The sequence below is a fragment of the Gambusia affinis genome, linkage group LG03, assembly GCF_019740435.1.
Source record: "Gambusia affinis linkage group LG03, SWU_Gaff_1.0, whole genome shotgun sequence".
Lineage (NCBI taxonomy): Eukaryota > Metazoa > Chordata > Actinopteri > Cyprinodontiformes > Poeciliidae > Gambusia > Gambusia affinis.
In genome coordinates, this window is record NC_057870.1 from 26573235 (window position 1) to 26591244 (window position 18010).

The 18010-nt window shown below is 38.7% G+C and overlaps 1 protein-coding gene across 6 annotated transcripts in view; it reads left to right on the plus strand.

Annotated features, from left to right (window-relative positions):
* The window catches only part of wdfy3 (WD repeat and FYVE domain containing 3), a 92720-nt gene that overhangs the window by 68636 nt on the left and 6074 nt on the right, over positions 1 to 18010 (plus strand). For 5 of the 6 annotated variants that reach the window (XM_044110928.1, XM_044110923.1, XM_044110925.1 and 2 more), the window contains 27 exons: positions 460 to 689; positions 1096 to 1205; positions 1343 to 1525; positions 2181 to 2338; positions 2419 to 2496; positions 2990 to 3220; positions 4360 to 4401; positions 5952 to 6120; positions 6856 to 7019; positions 8112 to 8260; positions 8926 to 9046; positions 9849 to 9934; positions 10669 to 10749; positions 10939 to 10993; positions 11085 to 11204; positions 11287 to 11404; positions 11491 to 11597; positions 12349 to 12502; positions 12589 to 12680; positions 13754 to 13966; positions 14048 to 14189; positions 14573 to 14727; positions 14973 to 15131; positions 15856 to 16035; positions 16528 to 16710; positions 16798 to 16891; positions 17500 to 17631. In XM_044110928.1, coding sequence (XP_043966863.1) covers positions 460 to 689; positions 1096 to 1205; positions 1343 to 1525; positions 2181 to 2338; positions 2419 to 2496; positions 2990 to 3220; positions 4360 to 4401; positions 5952 to 6120; positions 6856 to 7019; positions 8112 to 8260; positions 8926 to 9046; positions 9849 to 9934; positions 10669 to 10749; positions 10939 to 10993; positions 11085 to 11204; positions 11287 to 11404; positions 11491 to 11597; positions 12349 to 12502; positions 12589 to 12680; positions 13754 to 13966; positions 14048 to 14189; positions 14573 to 14727; positions 14973 to 15131; positions 15856 to 16035; positions 16528 to 16710; positions 16798 to 16891; positions 17500 to 17631 — 3706 coding nt within the window. The remainder of the gene's footprint in view (positions 1 to 459; positions 690 to 1095; positions 1206 to 1342; positions 1526 to 2180; positions 2339 to 2418; positions 2497 to 2989; positions 3221 to 4359; positions 4402 to 5951; positions 6121 to 6855; positions 7020 to 8111; positions 8261 to 8925; positions 9047 to 9848; positions 9935 to 10668; positions 10750 to 10938; positions 10994 to 11084; positions 11205 to 11286; positions 11405 to 11490; positions 11598 to 12348; positions 12503 to 12588; positions 12681 to 13753; positions 13967 to 14047; positions 14190 to 14572; positions 14728 to 14972; positions 15132 to 15855; positions 16036 to 16527; positions 16711 to 16797; positions 16892 to 17499; positions 17632 to 18010) is intronic. The other variant, XM_044110926.1, reaches the window with a different exon arrangement.

Here is an 18010-nt window from a genome sequence, read left to right on the forward strand (position 1 = left end):
TTTAACATATTTTTATTATTATACAAAAAAGACTTAATTATTAAATAAAATCTGTGGAATATGCTCATTTTTAATCTAAAAAATTATTAGAATAATCAATCATATGATCAATTACTAAAATAATTGTTTGTAGCAGACCTACATCTAATGGATGTGAAAAAATGTTTTAAGTTGAGAAAAAAAAAAAAAAAATAGAGCAAAACTTTTTGATTGTTGTGCAATGGATGAGATTAGGAGATTATTTAGAAAAAATGACCCAAGCCATAGAGCTCATCTGAGTTTTATAAATTTAACATGGTAGCAGTCAAAAAGTTATTTTAGTATTTGCATAACAAGAACGTGTTCACAGTTAAACTCTAACTGGGTTGTTGGGTAATTAAAGTACAAACCAATCTTCTTCCTGCAGCTTTATTCCCATGCTGACCGCAGGATTATAACACGTTTTCCCTCTGGTTCCAGTCCAAGAGGCGGTCCCAGGGTCTCTCTCTCGACACCATCTACCACTGCCTGAACCGGACCGTGCTCTACCAGCTCTGTCGACCCCACAAGACGGTGGCCCAGCAGGTGGCGCTGTTAGACGCCCTGCGGGTCCTGACCGTCAACCGCAATCTGGTGCTGGGGCCCGGAAACCACGACCAGGACTTTGTGGCCTGTCTGGCTCACTGCTTCATCTGCCTGCATAGCGGGAGGTACGGAAAGCCACGACTGCAAAAAATAAAAATTATTTTTTATTTATTGGTTGTTGTTTTGGGGAAAAAATTAACATTGGACGTTCTGTGATGTGTTTAAGTCTGAATGTGGAACAAAGATTGTTGAATATATACAGATTTATGTGAATAACGCTAATGCAGCACCTTTCAAATATTTAAAGACGCAACACATCGGCATGACTAAATTTGATCTGAAACACGTTTTTCTGTTCAAAAAGCTAACTTTAAATTCTGAAATTTGACTTTAAATTCAGAAATTTGATCTTTTTTTCTCAGAATTCTGGCTTTAATATCAGAACTCTGACTTTATAGAATGTATGTAGAGTATAAATTTATTTGCAGAGTAGTTCTGCAGTAAACTTTCCCTCCCTGTTTGTATCTGCAGCAGTGTGGAGGGCTTCGGTCTGGAGGCGGAGGCCAGGATGACCACCTGGCACGTCATGATGCCGGCGGAGAACGAAACCGACTCGACGCACAGCCATGACGTCAGCGAGGGTGAGACATGGAACTCCGATGGAGAGATTTCTCCTTCTAAAAAGATCTAATGAAGACGCACAAACATTTTTTAATTGATCTGAAGTTTCTTTCATGGTTTTCTCGCATTAGAAATAAAAATTGTTCCTCTTGTGCAGGACGACAGCTGCTGCTGAAGGCCGTGAACCGCGTCTGGACGGAGCTGATGCATAGCAAGCGGCAGATGCTGGAGGACATATTCAAAGTGTCTCTGCCCTGCAACGACAGAGGACACGTGGACATCAGCACGGCCCGGCCCGCTCTGGAGGAACCGGCCCTGAAGAGCTGGCAGAACCACCTGGGTGAGTGAAAACACGGCAAAAACATGGCAGACGGAAACATGCACTGCAAAAGATGCAAAGTCCTACCCAGTGTTTTGGTTTAGTTTCCAGAGCAAATGTCCTAGGACACTCTAAATAAGACAAAACTAACTTATAAGTATTTTTAATGAAAAAGAACTAATTCCATTGGTGGATAAATTCACTTATAACACAACATTTTATAAGAGAAATAATCTACCATTGGAACTGGTAGTTTTTTAAAAAAGAAGAGAGAGCAGAAGAAAGGACAAAAGTGAAGGGAGGAAGGAAGAATTAACAGAGGAAGGAAGGAGGAAGAAAAAACAATGGACAGAGGAATAAAATAATTAAGAAAGGGAGCAAGGAAATGAGGAAAGAAAGAAGAACAAATGAAGAAAAAAAGGACAAAAGAAGGGATGCAAGGATGAATGGATGGACTTGAATAACTTAACCTTAACCCCCAAAAAGCCAGTGTAAGAACTGAACGTGAGCGATCTGCTGCATGATTTTTAGGATGTATAAAGATTACAATGAAGGAACATAATTTGTGATTTCAGGCTCAGTTGTTGCATGTTGACTTTCAGCAGCTTTTTCAAGTGGCTTTTGGAACCCTGTAAATTATCACAGATTGCTGTTTCATTATTATTTTTCTTCTCAGCCCACGAGAAAAAGTGCATCAGTCGCGGCGAAGCCGCAGCGCCGGCAGCCCAGTCCAAGCTGTCGCGGGTCAGCAGTGGCTTCGGCCTGTCCAAGCTGACCGGAGTGCGGCGCAACAAGAAGGAGAACAGCCTGAACAAAAACAGTCCGTCTGCACAGGTAGCTTTTTAAAAAAATAAGTAAATAAATAAACATGAAAATATTCCTGAGCTGAAACTGGCTGCTGTTCTGGCCAACAGGAAACGTTCCAGTGGATGTTCACCCACATCGCTGTCGTTAGGGACCTCGTCGCTATGCAGTATAAAGAGCATCAAGAGGTACCAAATGCTGCAGAGAAAATGTCCCTCTGGGCTTCCGTAGATTCACATTCCAGCTACGTTCACAGCAACCACGATAAATGATAATATTGTAAATTTGAGTTCATTTTCAAGTTATATAGTGCTAATGACATAATAATGGAAGAACACATTCTCAGAGATTAACAAACTTTAAATTTATCACTGGAACTGGAAGACAACAACAAATAAAATGAATTATGAAATTTCTCTAAACAAAATTATCCTTAAAAAAAAGTGAGACTGAAGACCAGTTTTTGGTAGAAAGAGAGAAAAGTTATTGAGCTTCTTTTTAATTTATCATGGGATTAATTGATTATTGTGACAGGCCTAATAATACAATCACAAGTCATCATTAATAACAGCAATAAATAATGTATAGCAGTGAATTTTAGTTTGTATTTTTATCTGCAAAGTTGGAAAACTTACCTGGATTATGTTTGAAAAGTTTCCGTTCGTCTCTTGTGTCCGGCAGCGACAGCAGAACGCCCTGAAGTACGTGACGGAGGAGTGGGCGGCCATCGAGTACGAGCTGCTGCGCGAGCGCGGCCTTTGGGGGCCGCCCATCGGCTCCCACCTGGACAAGTTCACCCTGGAGATGACAGAAGGGCCGTGCCGCATGAGGAAGAAGATGGTCCGCAACGACATGTTCTACATCCACTACCCGTACATCCCCGAGACCGAGACCAACACCAACTCTGCTCAGGTATTCAGCTCCACGTCAAGAACAAACGCTGGCAAGATGGTTACCATGATGTCTGTCTTCTTTTATTAACTTTGTTTTGTTTTCTGTATTTACAATTTCAGCATCATTTCCAAAACAAGATTCTGAGCAGAAACAATAACAACAAATAGAAAACCCCCACAAATATTCACAGGATGTCCGTATATAAATACTACGTCGTTTTTTTAAGTCGTAAATTATGAGCGTAAAGTCATAATATTAGCGGACAAAATGCTAAAATGACAAGAAAAGAGTCTTTTTGATGAGAATAAGCAGACCTGTATATTTGTGTAATCATTTCAAAGTCCTGCTAGTGATAATAGTTTGAGGCTGATTTATTAAAAGATTATGTATTTTTTTATTTGTAAAACTGAAAGTGTAACTTGAGAATATGCTCAATGTTCCTCATATTAATTTGTTTTTTTTTAAATATATTCTTTATTTTGAAACAGTAGCTGCATTTCTGCTATGCTAAGAAAAGAAAAAATTCAGAGAATAAAGTAAAAATATTTCAAGAATAGTCAGATTAGACATAGAGTCACAATATTATAAGAATAAAGTCAAAATATCAGAATAAAGGCATAGTTTTACGAGTTCCCCCACTTTTCTCCCATTGCTAACTAGAAACAACCAATGAGAGCCAGGAGGCGGGACTTAGCGCTGTCAATCACAATCCGAAAATGTCCTGAATGTTAAAACTAGTTAACGTGGCCAACGATAACTGCGCAAAAACAGATTTCCTGTAAAGGCCAGTTATTTTTCTGTCCTTAACACATTTAGCAGTGATTGAGCATGATTGACAACGCTAAGACCCGCCTCCTGGCTCTGATTGGTTATTTTTGGTAGGTTCAACCAAAAACAACCCTTCATAAACTATCATGACATGGTGTCAGTTCTAACAAATATATAAAACATATTCTTTATAAAAGTTACATACTGCAGCTATAAGGAACAAGAAGAGTTTAAATTTTTGTCTTTAAAAAGCATTTTCTAAAAAAATGTTTTGTATACATATAGTGGATTATTATTTTAGTGTTTTACATATAGACAGAAATAAAAAGTGTTGCATCACTCATAGCTTTATTACGGCAGTCTCAACCTCGTTTCTGTGACCTTTCCAGCCTTTCTCCCCACCTCTGGTGCCCCTCTTCCCCTCAGCTCAGGTACCCTCCTGCCCTCCCTGTCCAGACTAATTACCCACATGTCAGTTTTTATGCCGCATGTTTTAAATCTGCAGCTGAAAATGAATACAGCATGGCTTTAGCTGGGCTGCAAATTCACTGATTCTGCCAGGATCTTCAAGTATTTACGCACCACGGCTCTCACTTTCTGCACATTCTTGCATTATTAAAATTTAAAAAGTCTTAGTTTATGACATCAACCATGAGTGTAATGAGGAATATTGCTGCCCATCAACATTATAAGGGTTATTTTTACCTTTTTTCTCCAAAAACACAAAATGTTACGCAGTATTTTTGGTCTAATTTCTAGTGCAAAAATCTTAAGACAAAACAAACTTATACGTCACTTTTCAACAAGATACAGGAGCTTTTTTATGCCAATGATTCCTTAAAACTGATGAAAAAATACTTTTTTCATTGAAAGATTATTTCAGTTATATCATGGGAAAAATGTCTTGTACCATAATGTGCCAATGGAACAAGTATTTTTTCATCAGTATTAAGGAATTATTGACTTGAAATAAGTTCCTATTTTTTGCTGAAAAGTTACTTGGTAGTTAGTTTTGTCTTAAGATATTTGCACTAGAAAGTAGAGAAAGAATACTTGGTAAGATCTTGTTTCCTGCAGTGGAAGAAGTAAGATGAAGAAGTCAACTTTTTATTGTTTCAATTTAATAATTTGACAATATTGAATGACAAAAAAGTACTAATTTATTTTATTTCACTTGTAACAAGACACTTTCCCGTAAGTGAACTAATCTACCAGTGGCTCTAGTAAAACAAGCTCCTATTTCATGCTGAAAAGTTACTTATAAGTTAACTTTCTCTTATTTCAAGTACACTAGGATGTTTACACTAGAAACTAGACAGAAATGCCTGGTAAGATTTTGTATATTTGCAGTGAAGATGTAAAGTTGACCAGAATAACTCCATGAAAACTTTAGATTGGTAAAACTCTGCAAAAACACAAAATCTTATCAAGTATTTTAGGTCTAGTTTCTAGTGCAAATATCTTGGTATGATTAAAATACTATAATAAAATCAGAGCTTCTTTTAAGTCAATAATTGCTTCATATTGATTAAAACAGACTGGCAGATTATTTCTCTTATAACACCGGAGAAACGTCTTGGTGTGGATCTCGTATTTTTTCAATCAATGTTGAGGAATTGTTAAAACAAGCTCCTATATCTTGCTGAAACGTTATATATAAGTTAGTTTTGTCTTATTTTAACTGTACTGAGATGTTTGCACTAAAAAACAGACCAAAATACTTGGGAATTTTATGTATTTTGGAGTGAATATGTGGATCAGAATTACTTCATAAAAACTTCAGCGAGGGATAAATTAGTACAGGAAGAGCTTTGATTTGCTCCTGATCTAACCCTAAGTCTTTCCAGAACTGCAGGTTCCTCTAACCTGATGCGGCATACATCTGCCGTGGATTAAATCATCACTAACTCCTGCATGTATCTGATGTTTCCACCTCTAAATATGGACGGCTCTCTCAGGTTTGATTCTCGTTCTCGTCCAGAAGCCGCTGCGGTACCGCCGGGCCATCAGCTACGACAGCAAGGAGTACTACATGCGGCTCCTGTCTGGAAACCCGGGGATGTACCAGCACTCCGTGGAGCACAGCACAGAGGGAGAGACGGCGCAGCACGAGCCGGAGCACGGAGAGGACACCATCGCTAGGGTCAAAGGTGACAACCAAGATTTAATACAAGTATTTCATGTTTGACTCGTGATGTGCGGTGAGGCACAGAAAATCCAAAATCCTATATAGACACTATATTTTAGCTTTGACTTTACCTAATTAAAGCTTATAATAATGCAGTAGCAAGAAAGATAAAATATTTAGTAATGCCACTTTTTTATTTGAATGTTTTCTGATTAAAATTGAAAATTGTGTCTGATATTGTTGGGTAGCAACTAGTTACATTTATTCAGTTCCATTTGCATGAGTAACTTTTTTTTAATAAAACAAACTTTTAGGAGTATTTTTACTACGTTACACTTTTAACTTTTACTTGAGTAATTTTTATTATGAAGTATTTCTACTCTTGAGTAAAATTTCTGGATTCTCTACCCACCGAATGAAAAACAAACGTGATTTAACCTAAATTTCAACAGTTTTTAGCCATTTTTGTTGTCAGTTTTTTATTGACAGAAACTGAATTGAAAATTTTGTTTTTTCCTGATTTTATTATTTTTTGTTCCTTATATAAATTATTGTCATTTTGTTCCTTAAAATACCAACATTTCCATTTAACCTTATATTTTGATCCATCTGATTGTGTAATTTTTAAATATTAAATGTTTGAGGATACATTTTATTTAGTTAGCATCTGTTTTAGCTTCTCGTGTTTTTTTACACTGACGGGTATTACCACCTGTCAGTGTGTTAGACTTTATCTTTTTCTCTCTCTGCCCTCCAGGTCTGGTCAAGGCTCCTCTGAAGAGGTCTCGCTCCACAGCCGACGGCGCAGACGAAGACAGCCAGGAGCAGCTTCAGGACCAGCTGCTGGAGTCTGGAGGTCCAGAAGAAGAGCAGAGGACTGACAACACGTCCCTGCTGCGCCTCCTGGAGGAGGGAGAGAAGGTGGGGGATAATATTTATGATCGATATCTGCTCTGCTATTCTGGTTGCAGAATTTCAGCACTTCCTGTTTTTCTTCTTATTGGATTGTGGAATAAAAGCGCATCTTATGTTGTTATTGCAGCTTTGTTTATTTAAGGATCCCCATTAGTCTCTGTCACAAATATTAACTCAAGTCAAGTTTATTTGATTTATTTGTTCAAGGCGCTTTAAGTAATAAAAACACAAAGTGATAAAGTTATAAAGAAAACACCGTACAATCAACAATTGAACAAACATTACATTTTGATGCATGTCATCACTAAAATCATGACGCATCCAGTTTGTTGGTCAGTGTTTCATTGATTATATATCAAAAGTAACTCTAAACAGGCGACTTTTTAGTCTAGATTTAAAGACTCAGTGTTTCGGCTGTTTTTCAGTTTTCTGGAAGTTTGTTCCAGATTTGCGGTGCCTAGAAGCTGATTTACAATATTATCATATTCTATTTATTACAATAAATATTGTTTATAGTAGATATTATTTCTTCTATAAGTAGTAAATAATTAAAATACCTTATTTTAATTTTTTATTTTATTAGAATGAAATCATAATTTAACAAACATAAAAAAATCATAATGATTAAATCAAATACCTTAAAGCTGACATATGTAATGTTTATAAAAAAATTTTCACATGTTGGTTTAATCTGTTTATAAGACATATAATCTAAAAACATCATCTGCCTATTCCCAGCGCTAACTAGGAACAACCAATCAGAGCCAGTAGGCGGATCTTAGCGCTGTCAATCACTATTCAGTGTGACACAGCAGATCCTGTTGTGAATGCTAGGCTCGCTTCCTTCTTTACTTTCTTCCATTGTCCTTTCTTTCAATTCTTCAATCTTTTCTTTTCTTCCTTCCTTGTTTAATTTTTTCTGCAGTGTTTTTCTCTGAACTATCTCTTGTTCTCACCAGCACTTCTCAGATCACACAGTTTCTTTCCTGAACCTTCCATCCTTCTTTCACTGATCCATTTTTTTTCCCCTGAACAGTTTTTCTGAGCTCACAGTTTTAATCTATGTGATCTGTTTTCTTCCTGTCCCTTTTCCTCCAGATCCAGCACATGTACCGCTGTGCCAGAGTGCAGGGCCTGGACACCAGCGAGGGTCTGCTGCTGTTTGGGAAGGAGCATTTTTACGTCATCGACGGCTACACCATGACAGTCTCCAGGGAGATCAGGGACATCGACACCCTGCCGCCCAAGTGAGCCACCATCTCCTCTCTGACCTCTGACCTAGACTTTACTTCCTGATAGAGTGACGCAGCAACGCTTTTTATAAATGTATCTTTTCAGGACGCTAGCTCTTCCTTTCCCTTCTGAGGAACAATTAGAAAAGGAAAAAAGGGACATTTGGTTAAGACACTTCCATGCTTCCATTTGGGTCAAAACTGCTTCTAAAATCAGCTACAGCGCTCAAATTGGTGATTTTACAATGTTTTTGTGTAAAAACAAGAGATTTCACTTCAACATAACCTGCAGATTTCTGTCTGGGTCTCATACATTTTTGGTTAAAGCAATTCATTGAAGTTACTCACAGTGGGTAAAGCATTCAGAAGTTTTACTCAATCAACATTAACAATTAATCCTCAAAAGTATGAGTGTTATAGTGGTAGTAGTAAAAAGTACGATGTAGTAAAACGACTTCAAATGTAATTTTTAGGACATGTTAAAATAAAATTATAGACATTTACAAACTTTTAACCAGACTTTTAATTATGAATTTATAGGAAATATTTCTTTATTAGTGTTTTACATTTTTATTCTCCCTTTATATTTTTGTGCTGTTTTTGTTGTGTGATTTCATCTAGATCCTTATGCACCGTTTTCTTGGTGAGGAAATGTAAACTTCACTGTGTTTTGTGCCCAGTTTGCACGAGGCCATTATTCCCAGAGGGGCGCGGCAGGGCCAGAGCCAGCTGAAGAGAACCTGCAGCATCTTTGCTTATGAAGACATCAAGGAGGTTCACAAGCGGCGCTACCTGCTGCAGGTCAGGCCCGCCTTCACAGCACCAACCAAAACCCTCCACACTGCAGTCTTAGCTCATTATGAGACATTCAGTGTTGGAGGTATAAGTAAATTGGTTGGCATGTTTTAATTAACATATTTTTGTTTTTGTACTTTAATACCGCTTCTATATTTTTATTAACCACCTAATAAAAGTGATGTTATTGGATCATAAACTGGGCTAAAAGACTCAAATTTAGAGGAGTTTTCAACAGTTTGGACTACAAGTATGGACAGTGGTACTACTCTTAGTTGTCAATTTTTATTATTACTGATGGTTAGTTTTAAAAAATGTAGCTACAAAAGTGTTCAGCACATAAAGTCAAAACTAAATATTCATTGGACTGAATATTAATAAATATTATAAACGTATCAATATTCCCACTCCTTATCCACCTACAAAATCTTATATTTATTACACGTATAGACCATACATATAACAAATAAATTTGTATTTAGTCAGTCAGTCAAGTTTATTTGCATAGAACATTTCAGCAACTACAGCTGAATAACATAAAATCCTAAAGCAAGTATCTTTGGTCTAATTTCTAGTGCAAATTTCACCAACAAACTAAACTAGCATCATTATCAAAAACACCAACAATAAGTTGGTTTAAATGCACAAAAAGCCAAATGAATGAAGAGCCAAAAGTCCATTTAATTTTATTTCACCATGTACTTCAGAAATGCAATAATTTTTAAAGGTTTTTGTTAAATATGCTCAAATGTTGGCGGTAGAAGTTTTAGTGTAAAACCTTGTTTTGTTTTTGTTTCTTTCTCTTCAGCCGATGGCTGTGGAAGTTTTCTCAGCCGATGGAAGGAACTACTTGTTGGCTTTCCAGAAGGGTGTTCGCAACAAAGTTTACCAAAGGTACGCAGTTCAAGTGTAAATTAATATTTAACGCTTGAAAAGAGGTCAACTAGACTTAAAGGTCCTTTAAGAGAGTATGCTGGGTCAAGACGATTGCAATAAATCAGTTAATCACATGAGAAATTAAAATGAGCTCAATAATTTCCCTTTGCATTATTTAGTGTTTTTCTCTTTCTACAAAAACTAGATGATAAAAGTTGTCAGTCTGCTGCTTTAGTCTCAACTAGCCCTTTCTTTAAGGGCAATTTTGTTTACAGAAACTTTATAGTTAATTTTATTGGTTGTTTCTGTTGTTTTGTTTATTTATCTTGGTATTTTAAAACGTCTTCTAGTCCCAGTGTTAAATGTTCATTAGAATTTAAAGTTTATTGACATTTGAGAATCTGTTCTTACGTTATTTTGTTATTAATAATGTTGGTCTTAAGACAACATTGTTGTTTATCGTGATAACCTCTGGGACAATTTATTGTAAATAAGTCAGTTCTTTTTAAATTGGCTGCATAAAATCAGTAGTTTATATTGCAAAAAATGTCTCAAAAACAATCATGAAATTTTGCAGGGACTGATCAATGTGAAATACATATCGAATGCAAAGACTGCTATTTATTAATACTTTAGCGCTTTTTTAAGGGGTTTTACATTTACGTTAGACATTCAGTGCCAAGCCGCCCTTTGGTAATAAAAATTAGTTTTCCTCCAGCTGAAGACGCTGAACAGCGTTTGGTTTCCTGCAGGTTCTTGGCGGTTGTGCCGTCGCTGGCTGACAGTTCAGAGTCTGTTTCAGGTCAGAGGCCCAACACCAGCGTCGAACAAGGGTAACTATCTCATAATAATTACTTTTTATTTAATTTTTTACATAAATCACAATCACCTACTCAGTTCTCATAAACAACATGTCCTCTTGTATCTGTTTCTCCGCACTGATAATAAGGATAATAAAGAATAATAAAGAATATCAGCCCTTTATTTCAGAGCCACTGAGTTTTTCTCCTGGTCTCCTTCAGGTCTGGACTTCTCAGCACGCTGGTTGGTGAGAAATCAGTCACTCAAAGATGGGAGGTAAGAATCTTTAATTTGGGATTTATAGTCTTGATGCCTGTATTGAAGCCTCCTGAGTGTGTGTGTGTGTGTGTGTGTGTGTATGTTCCAGCGAGGCGAGATCAGTAACTTCCAGTACCTGATGCATCTGAACACGCTGGCTGGACGCTCGTACAACGACCTGATGCAGTACCCGGTTTTCCCCTGGATCCTGGCCGACTTCGACTCAGAGGTGAGCGAAGGGTTTCACCTTTAAGACGAGGTTTGTAGATTTGGGTTCGGCTTCAGTTTTTGTTATTTATTTAAATTTGCAGGAGTTGGACCTGAACAACCCAAAGACGTTCCGAAACCTGGCCAAGCCGATGGGCGCCCAGACCGACGACCGGCTCACGCAGTACAAGAAGAGATACAAAGACTGGGAGGATCCCAACGGTGAGACCGCCGAACATCTGCACGCTCAATTCACATTTTTTTCCTGATGTTATTCAAATCTTGTCTTCGCTGACTTCTCTGTCCAGGTGAAACCCCAGCGTACCACTACGGGACCCACTACTCCTCCGCCATGATCGTTGCCTCGTATTTGGTCCGGATGGAGCCATTCACGCAGATTTTCCTCAGACTTCAGGTTCGATCCTCATTTCCAGAACTTATATTGATTATTACAGCAAACAATACAAAGCTCTGCTTGCCAAAAGGCATAACTAAATAGATTAGCGTCATTTCCAGAATTTCCCCTTTTGTGTCAGAAATTACACCTCAGCTGAGGCTTTAACTGTCTTATTTAAAAGGTGAAGCAGTGTTTATTAATAAAAACATATTTAGATGTTTTTTTATCATGAGTTACACAAGGTAGATTTCTAATTTATATTAACCACTGGAACAGTCACGATTATTTTAAAATATATTGGAGAAAAGTAAACAAATGTTAATAAAGGAGGGCAGAAGAAATAAAAGTAGTAAGTTTAACTTTTATTGAATTCTTATTTTACTGTTAGTTTTAAACAAATTTCTTTAACATTAATAATATAAAAATAATTTTCTAAGCCAAAACAATGACTGGACAATAAGTTTTCCCACTAATTATTGACATAAACTATAAAATTGTTGTTTTGAGACCAGTTTCTAGTAACGTATTGGTAGTAGCATAATAATGCAAGTTTACTCTCTCAAAGGCCAGTTGACTCTAATTTTGTACAAAACTCTTGCAACTGGAAGACATTTTAAATGTTCAAAATAAAATATGACAACCAAAAACAATAAAGAAAAGGGAAAAATAAACAACACACATGTTGAGTTACTTATAGGGAAGCGATAAAAATCCCTTTAAATGTTGAAAAGGTAACCAGGATTTAACCGTGTGTCTCTGTGACCTTCAGGGAGGTCACTTTGACCTTGCAGACAGGATGTTCCACAGCGTCCGGGAGGCGTGGCTCTCCGCCTCCAAACACAACATGGCCGACGTCAAGGAGCTAATCCCAGAGTTCTTCTACCTGCCCGAGTTCCTGCTGAACGCCAATAACTTTGATCTGGGTGGGTGACCAGAGACGATCCGCCCCGTCGGCTGCTTTCAGATCAGCTGGAAGAGATTTCACTTATTCTGACATTTGTTGCTCCAGGTGCCAAGCAGAACGGCACCAAGCTAGGTGACGTCATCCTGCCACCGTGGGCCAAAGGTGACCCTCGGGAGTTCATCAGAGTCCACAGAGAGGTAGGAGAATTAAAGGGGCAGTAACAAGTAAAATCCACTTTCTTAAGCTTTACATCATGTTGTTATCACCTGATCAAAAACATACCTGGAGTGTTTCTTTGACTCTTTCATACCTGTTTGGGAAATCCTTTGATTTCCATTCCACTGTACAAAACGCCTGGTTGGACCTAACTCCTCCTCTGAGCTGCTGTTTCCAACCTTCCGTCTCTCAGATCAGCCCTCCCCCGCTCAGGTCCTTCAGACTAGCCAGCAGCAATTAGCAAACACCTGGTGGCACTGCGCAGTGAAACGCTGGTAAAAACGTTGTTGAAGGGTTAATGGAGGAGCTCTGTTGTAATAGCTTTCTGAAGCCGGAGGTTTTAAAGAGACAGTGATCCAATTTGAAGGCGTTAAATCAGAAAGTAAAATTTCTTGCAAGTCATATTTACTATATATAGCAATTTTGTAACAACGCAAATAACATAGTTACTTGACTATGCTATAAAATGGTCCTATACATATGTTTGTGTTTCTGCTACTTCTACAAACAGCCACAACACTTAAAAAAATCTAAACAATATTTTTAGCAGTAAGTTAATATTTTTTGGTGAATGACTGGTAAATGACCCTTTTAAAGAGCCTTCTGATTTTGAGTCATGCTACCTAGCAACCTAATCAGAGCTCCAACACATGTGGTTTGATGGTCTTACTGTCCAATGGCTGCTGGAAAAGACAAGTGTTTAGTTGTTGCATTACTATTCAGAAACCACCTGCTGCTTTCTTGTTGGTTGCGCAGGAGGCTCCACTTCTGCTTTTCAAAGATGTCCGGTTATACAATTGTGCATCTGTTTGTAGACATTTATAGGTAAACGTTGAGTTGGGGGGCGTGGCCAGCAGCAATTTATTTGGATTTGAAGTGACAGAGGCCCTGTAGCAGCTCATTCTAGGCCGAACTGAAAATCTCATTATCAAAAGTTGATTTTGTGCAAAAAATTTAATGGACATGTTTTGGTCAGCCCACAGACCGATCCTAAACTGCTCAGGGAAGCCTAATTAATACTTGTTGACGTTTGAGATTAGTTTTTCTTTTCCAGGCGCTGGAGTGCGACTACGTCTCCGCTCACCTCCATGAGTGGATCGACTTGATCTTCGGCTACAAGCAGCAGGGGCCGCCGGCCGTGGAGGCCGTCAACGTCTTCCACCACCTGTTCTACGAGGGCCAGGTGGACATCTACAACATCAACGACCCGCTGAAGGAAACGGCCACCATCGGCTTCATCAACAACTTTGGACAAATTCCCAAGCAGGTCAGAAGCTCGGAAATCTGACTCTGCTTTGGTTTGGGAAGCAGAAATCTCCTTCTGACTGATTTTTTCTTTTTCTTTCAGCTGTTTAAGAAACCTCATCCTCCCAAACGCGTTCGCAGTAAAACTAACGGCGACCTAGCAGCCGTTCTGCCGAACTCCAACAACGACAAGATCTTTTTCCATCATCTGGACAACCTCAGACCTTCTCTTGCTCCTGTCAAAGGTTATCATAACCCCCCCCATCACGCACACACACACACATAAAATCTGCTTTAATATTTCCACAAACTTTAAATTCTAGTCAATATTATTGATCTTGTTTTAATTTATCACGTGATTAATTGATTTATTGTTTATTGCAACAGGCCTAGTTACATCCTAAACGCATATAAAAACACAGAAGTAAACAGAATGAATTTATAAATCAAAATTTTGCCTTTTTCTATCAATCTTTTAATAATTACTTCTAACTGTGTGTCTTACTTGTGTTGTTTTTTTTAAGAAGCTGATTTTTGTTTAGATTTCTTTATTTATACAGAAACATTGTCTGGGTTTAAACACTTTTATTTGTGGTAAATAAACAGAATTCATGTTTCTCTGGTTCAGAGTTGAAGGAGCCTGTTGGACAGATCGTTTGCACTGATAAAGGCATCCTGGCTGTGGAGCAAAACAAAGTTCTGGTTCCACCCACCTGGAGCAAAACGTTCGCCTGGGGCTACGCCGACCTCAGCTGCCGCTTGGCCAACTACGAGTCCGACAAGGTCAGAGGCTTCTTATACCCTCACGAATTTACAGAGTTTGTTTTAATATTTTATTATTATCTTGAGTTTTGTCTCTTTCCACGTGTACTAAGATATTTGCACTAGAAACTAGACCAGAATTACGTGGTAATATTTTGTGTTTTTGCAGTGTGTGTATTTCAAGGTGGTAGGACATTAAGAAAACCTTTTTGTGTACAGCCAGTTGCTGTGTTGAGGAGAAATTTCAATGTTCTGACTCGTTTCAGGCCCTGGTGGTGTACGAGGGTCTGTCAGAGTGGGGTCAGATTCTCAGCGCCATCTGCCCCAACCCGAAACTCGTCATCACCGGGGGGACGAGCACCGCCATCTGCGTGTGGGAGACAGGAAGCTCCAAGGAGAAGGCTAAGAGTCTGACGCTCAAGCAGGTGAGGCTACACACACTCAGCCTGAAGTGACCCAAATACTTTTATGTTGTTGTATTGTTGTTGTGGTCGTTCACACTACCAAAAATATTCAACTTGTACGCAAAGTTGGGTAGTAACATTTACTCTGTTACATTAACTTGAGTAACTTTTTAGGAAAAGTTTACTTTTAGGAGTATTTTTGCTACGTTGTACTTTTTACTTTTACTTGATTAATTTATTATGAAGTATCTGTACTCTTACTTGAGTAAAATTCCTGGATTTTCTACTCACTGAATGAAAAACAAACATGTTTTAACCAAAATTTCTCCAGAGTCAGACAAACCTGCAGTTTTTATTAAAGTTTTTATGGAAACATTTTTTCTTTTGCCAGATTGTAGGCATGTATGTATGTATGGATCGATGGATGTTATCTTAATGTAGTGTACATTTTCCTTTCAAATATAGTGACACTTAAATTGATTTTTTAGATTTATAATATTTTTCTTAGAAATTTAGCTACATAACGATTCCTTATTGTTGTTTATTTTAAGTTAAAAATAAAAAAGGGACATGCCACTTGACATAAAATGGCTGGTAGAGGAACTAGTGCAATTATGGCAAAAAATAAATCAAATAAATCGTATTTGGGTCACGTCAGGCGTAGCCGTTTTCTCTGAATCATCGAGTTGCCGCGGTCAGTAAGGTGAGGTTTGGTCAGAATGAACCGTTTCTCTTTATGTTTCAGGCATTACTCGGCCACACGGACGCCGTGACGTGTCTGACCGCGTCGTCGGCGTACCGCATCGTCGTCAGCGGCTCCCGGGATCGGACCTGCATCATCTGGGACCTCAACAAGCTCTCCTTCGTCACGCAGCTGCGTGGACACCGCGCGCCCGTCTCCGCTCTGTGCATCAACGAGCTAACAGTCAGTCACTTCCTCACTGGATAACCTTTGAGTTTCATTTAGGTCAGGAGTGTCCATGTTTGGCCCTTGGACAGTTTCTTTGTGGCTTCAGCTGCAGTTCAAGAATAATGCCAATTTGTTTCATAATAATTAGTACAAAGTTTATCCAGAGACTCTTACTGAAAAACCAACTCTGCTCTCAGCTTTTATAAACTTAGCTAAATATAGAAAGCATTTTGAAAGATAGAGACCCAAATCCTGTTCTTATAACTGGAATAAATTTAGATAGAGGTCAAAACAATTTGAAAACTATCATGATACTCTTTTAATAAAGCAAACACAAAAATAACAATTACAGGAATCAAAATTGTCCTTTCTGTCTCCCACTAACAGCACTCTTTCATGTACTTAAAACCGTAAAAAAAAATTACATTAAAAAACTTTTAACAACTTTTAACTTTCCCCCTCCTGCTGTGGTAAAGTCGGTGCTAATAAACCGTCTGGTCTCTGCAGGGCGACATCGTCTCCTGCGCGGGAACCCACATCCATGTGTGGAGCATCAACGGCAGCCCCATCGCCAGCGCCAATACCTTCACCGGCCGCAGCCAGCAGATCCTCTGCTGCTGCGTGTCCGAGATGAACGAGTGGGACACGCAGAACGTCATCGTCACCGGACACTCCGACGGAGTCGTCAGGGTAACCAGACCGCATCTTTCTGAACGCAGGTTTGTCATCTTTTCAGGAGCTTTACATTTAACCTTCCGGGTGAAAAATGTCTTGTAGTTTTGGAGGATGGAGTTCCTACAAGTCCCAGAAACCCCGGCGCCAGAGCCAGTGGAGCCCGACGTCTCTGACTGCTGCACTGATGAGAAGATTGGTGAGTTTTGTTTTACATTTTTCAGACTTAGTTATTTTAATGGTATTTTTATTTTTTTCCATGGTATAAGTGAAATAGTCAGCCAATGAAACTATTCCTTAAATGAATTTTAAGGAATTATTTACTTAAAACAAGCTCTTATATCTTTTTTTAAAAGTTACTTATAAGTTAGTTTGGTTTAATTTGACGTATAATACATTATTTGCACTACGAATTAGTCTAAAATTACTTAAGATTTTGTTTTTGCATTGTGAAGAAGGAAGTTGTGCTCCATGTCCTCTTCTGAGGTTTTTTGTGTGCCTGTTGGTGCAGCGCCCCCACAGGCGAGGAGGGGAACACGTTTTTCAATTAGTTTGGTTTGTTTGACACAATGCAGCAGCTGGAAATGTAACAAATGCTGCACCTTAAAGCCCCAATCGAACCGAGTCCACTGGACTATCAGGTGTGAAAATACCCGAAAAAACTTTCAGCCGCAACAGAAAGCGATTCTGTGAAGCCATGACTAAGGCTGAATAAATGTGTTAAAGTTTATGACAGCAATGTGACAAAATGTGAGGGAGTTATGAACACTTCTGCACTGATGAACCTAAACGTTGTTGTTCTCTCAGAGGGCAGCGAGAGTCACAATGGCGACGATGACAGCAGTGAGTCAGAAGGTGAGGAGCCGGTGGCGCCGCGCAACCCTTCGACCGGCGGAGGCAGTGGCAGCCAGCCGGGCAGCGCCGTCCACCGACCCAGAGGTACGCAGCCCGGATCTCTGCTGAACAGCACGAACTTTCTCGTTACGACTGAAACGAATCATCAGATTAATCACAGTCGATTGTGACTGGAGACTGGAAAGTTTTACCCAACTCTCCAGTTGTTTTAGTAATATGTCATAATCAACAGTGTCAAAAGCCCCACTGAGGTCCAACAGAACCAGCACTTGATAGATTTTTATAGGCAGACTTGTGAACTTATCCAATCATTTTTATCATTTTTACCCTGGAGTCACATTCACAAACACACACACACATTTATACACTGATATGCAGATCGGTAGGGAGTTAAGTGCTTTGCCCAACGGCACATTGGCATGTGAGAGGAAGAAGCTGAAATCAAACATGCAACTTTCCCATC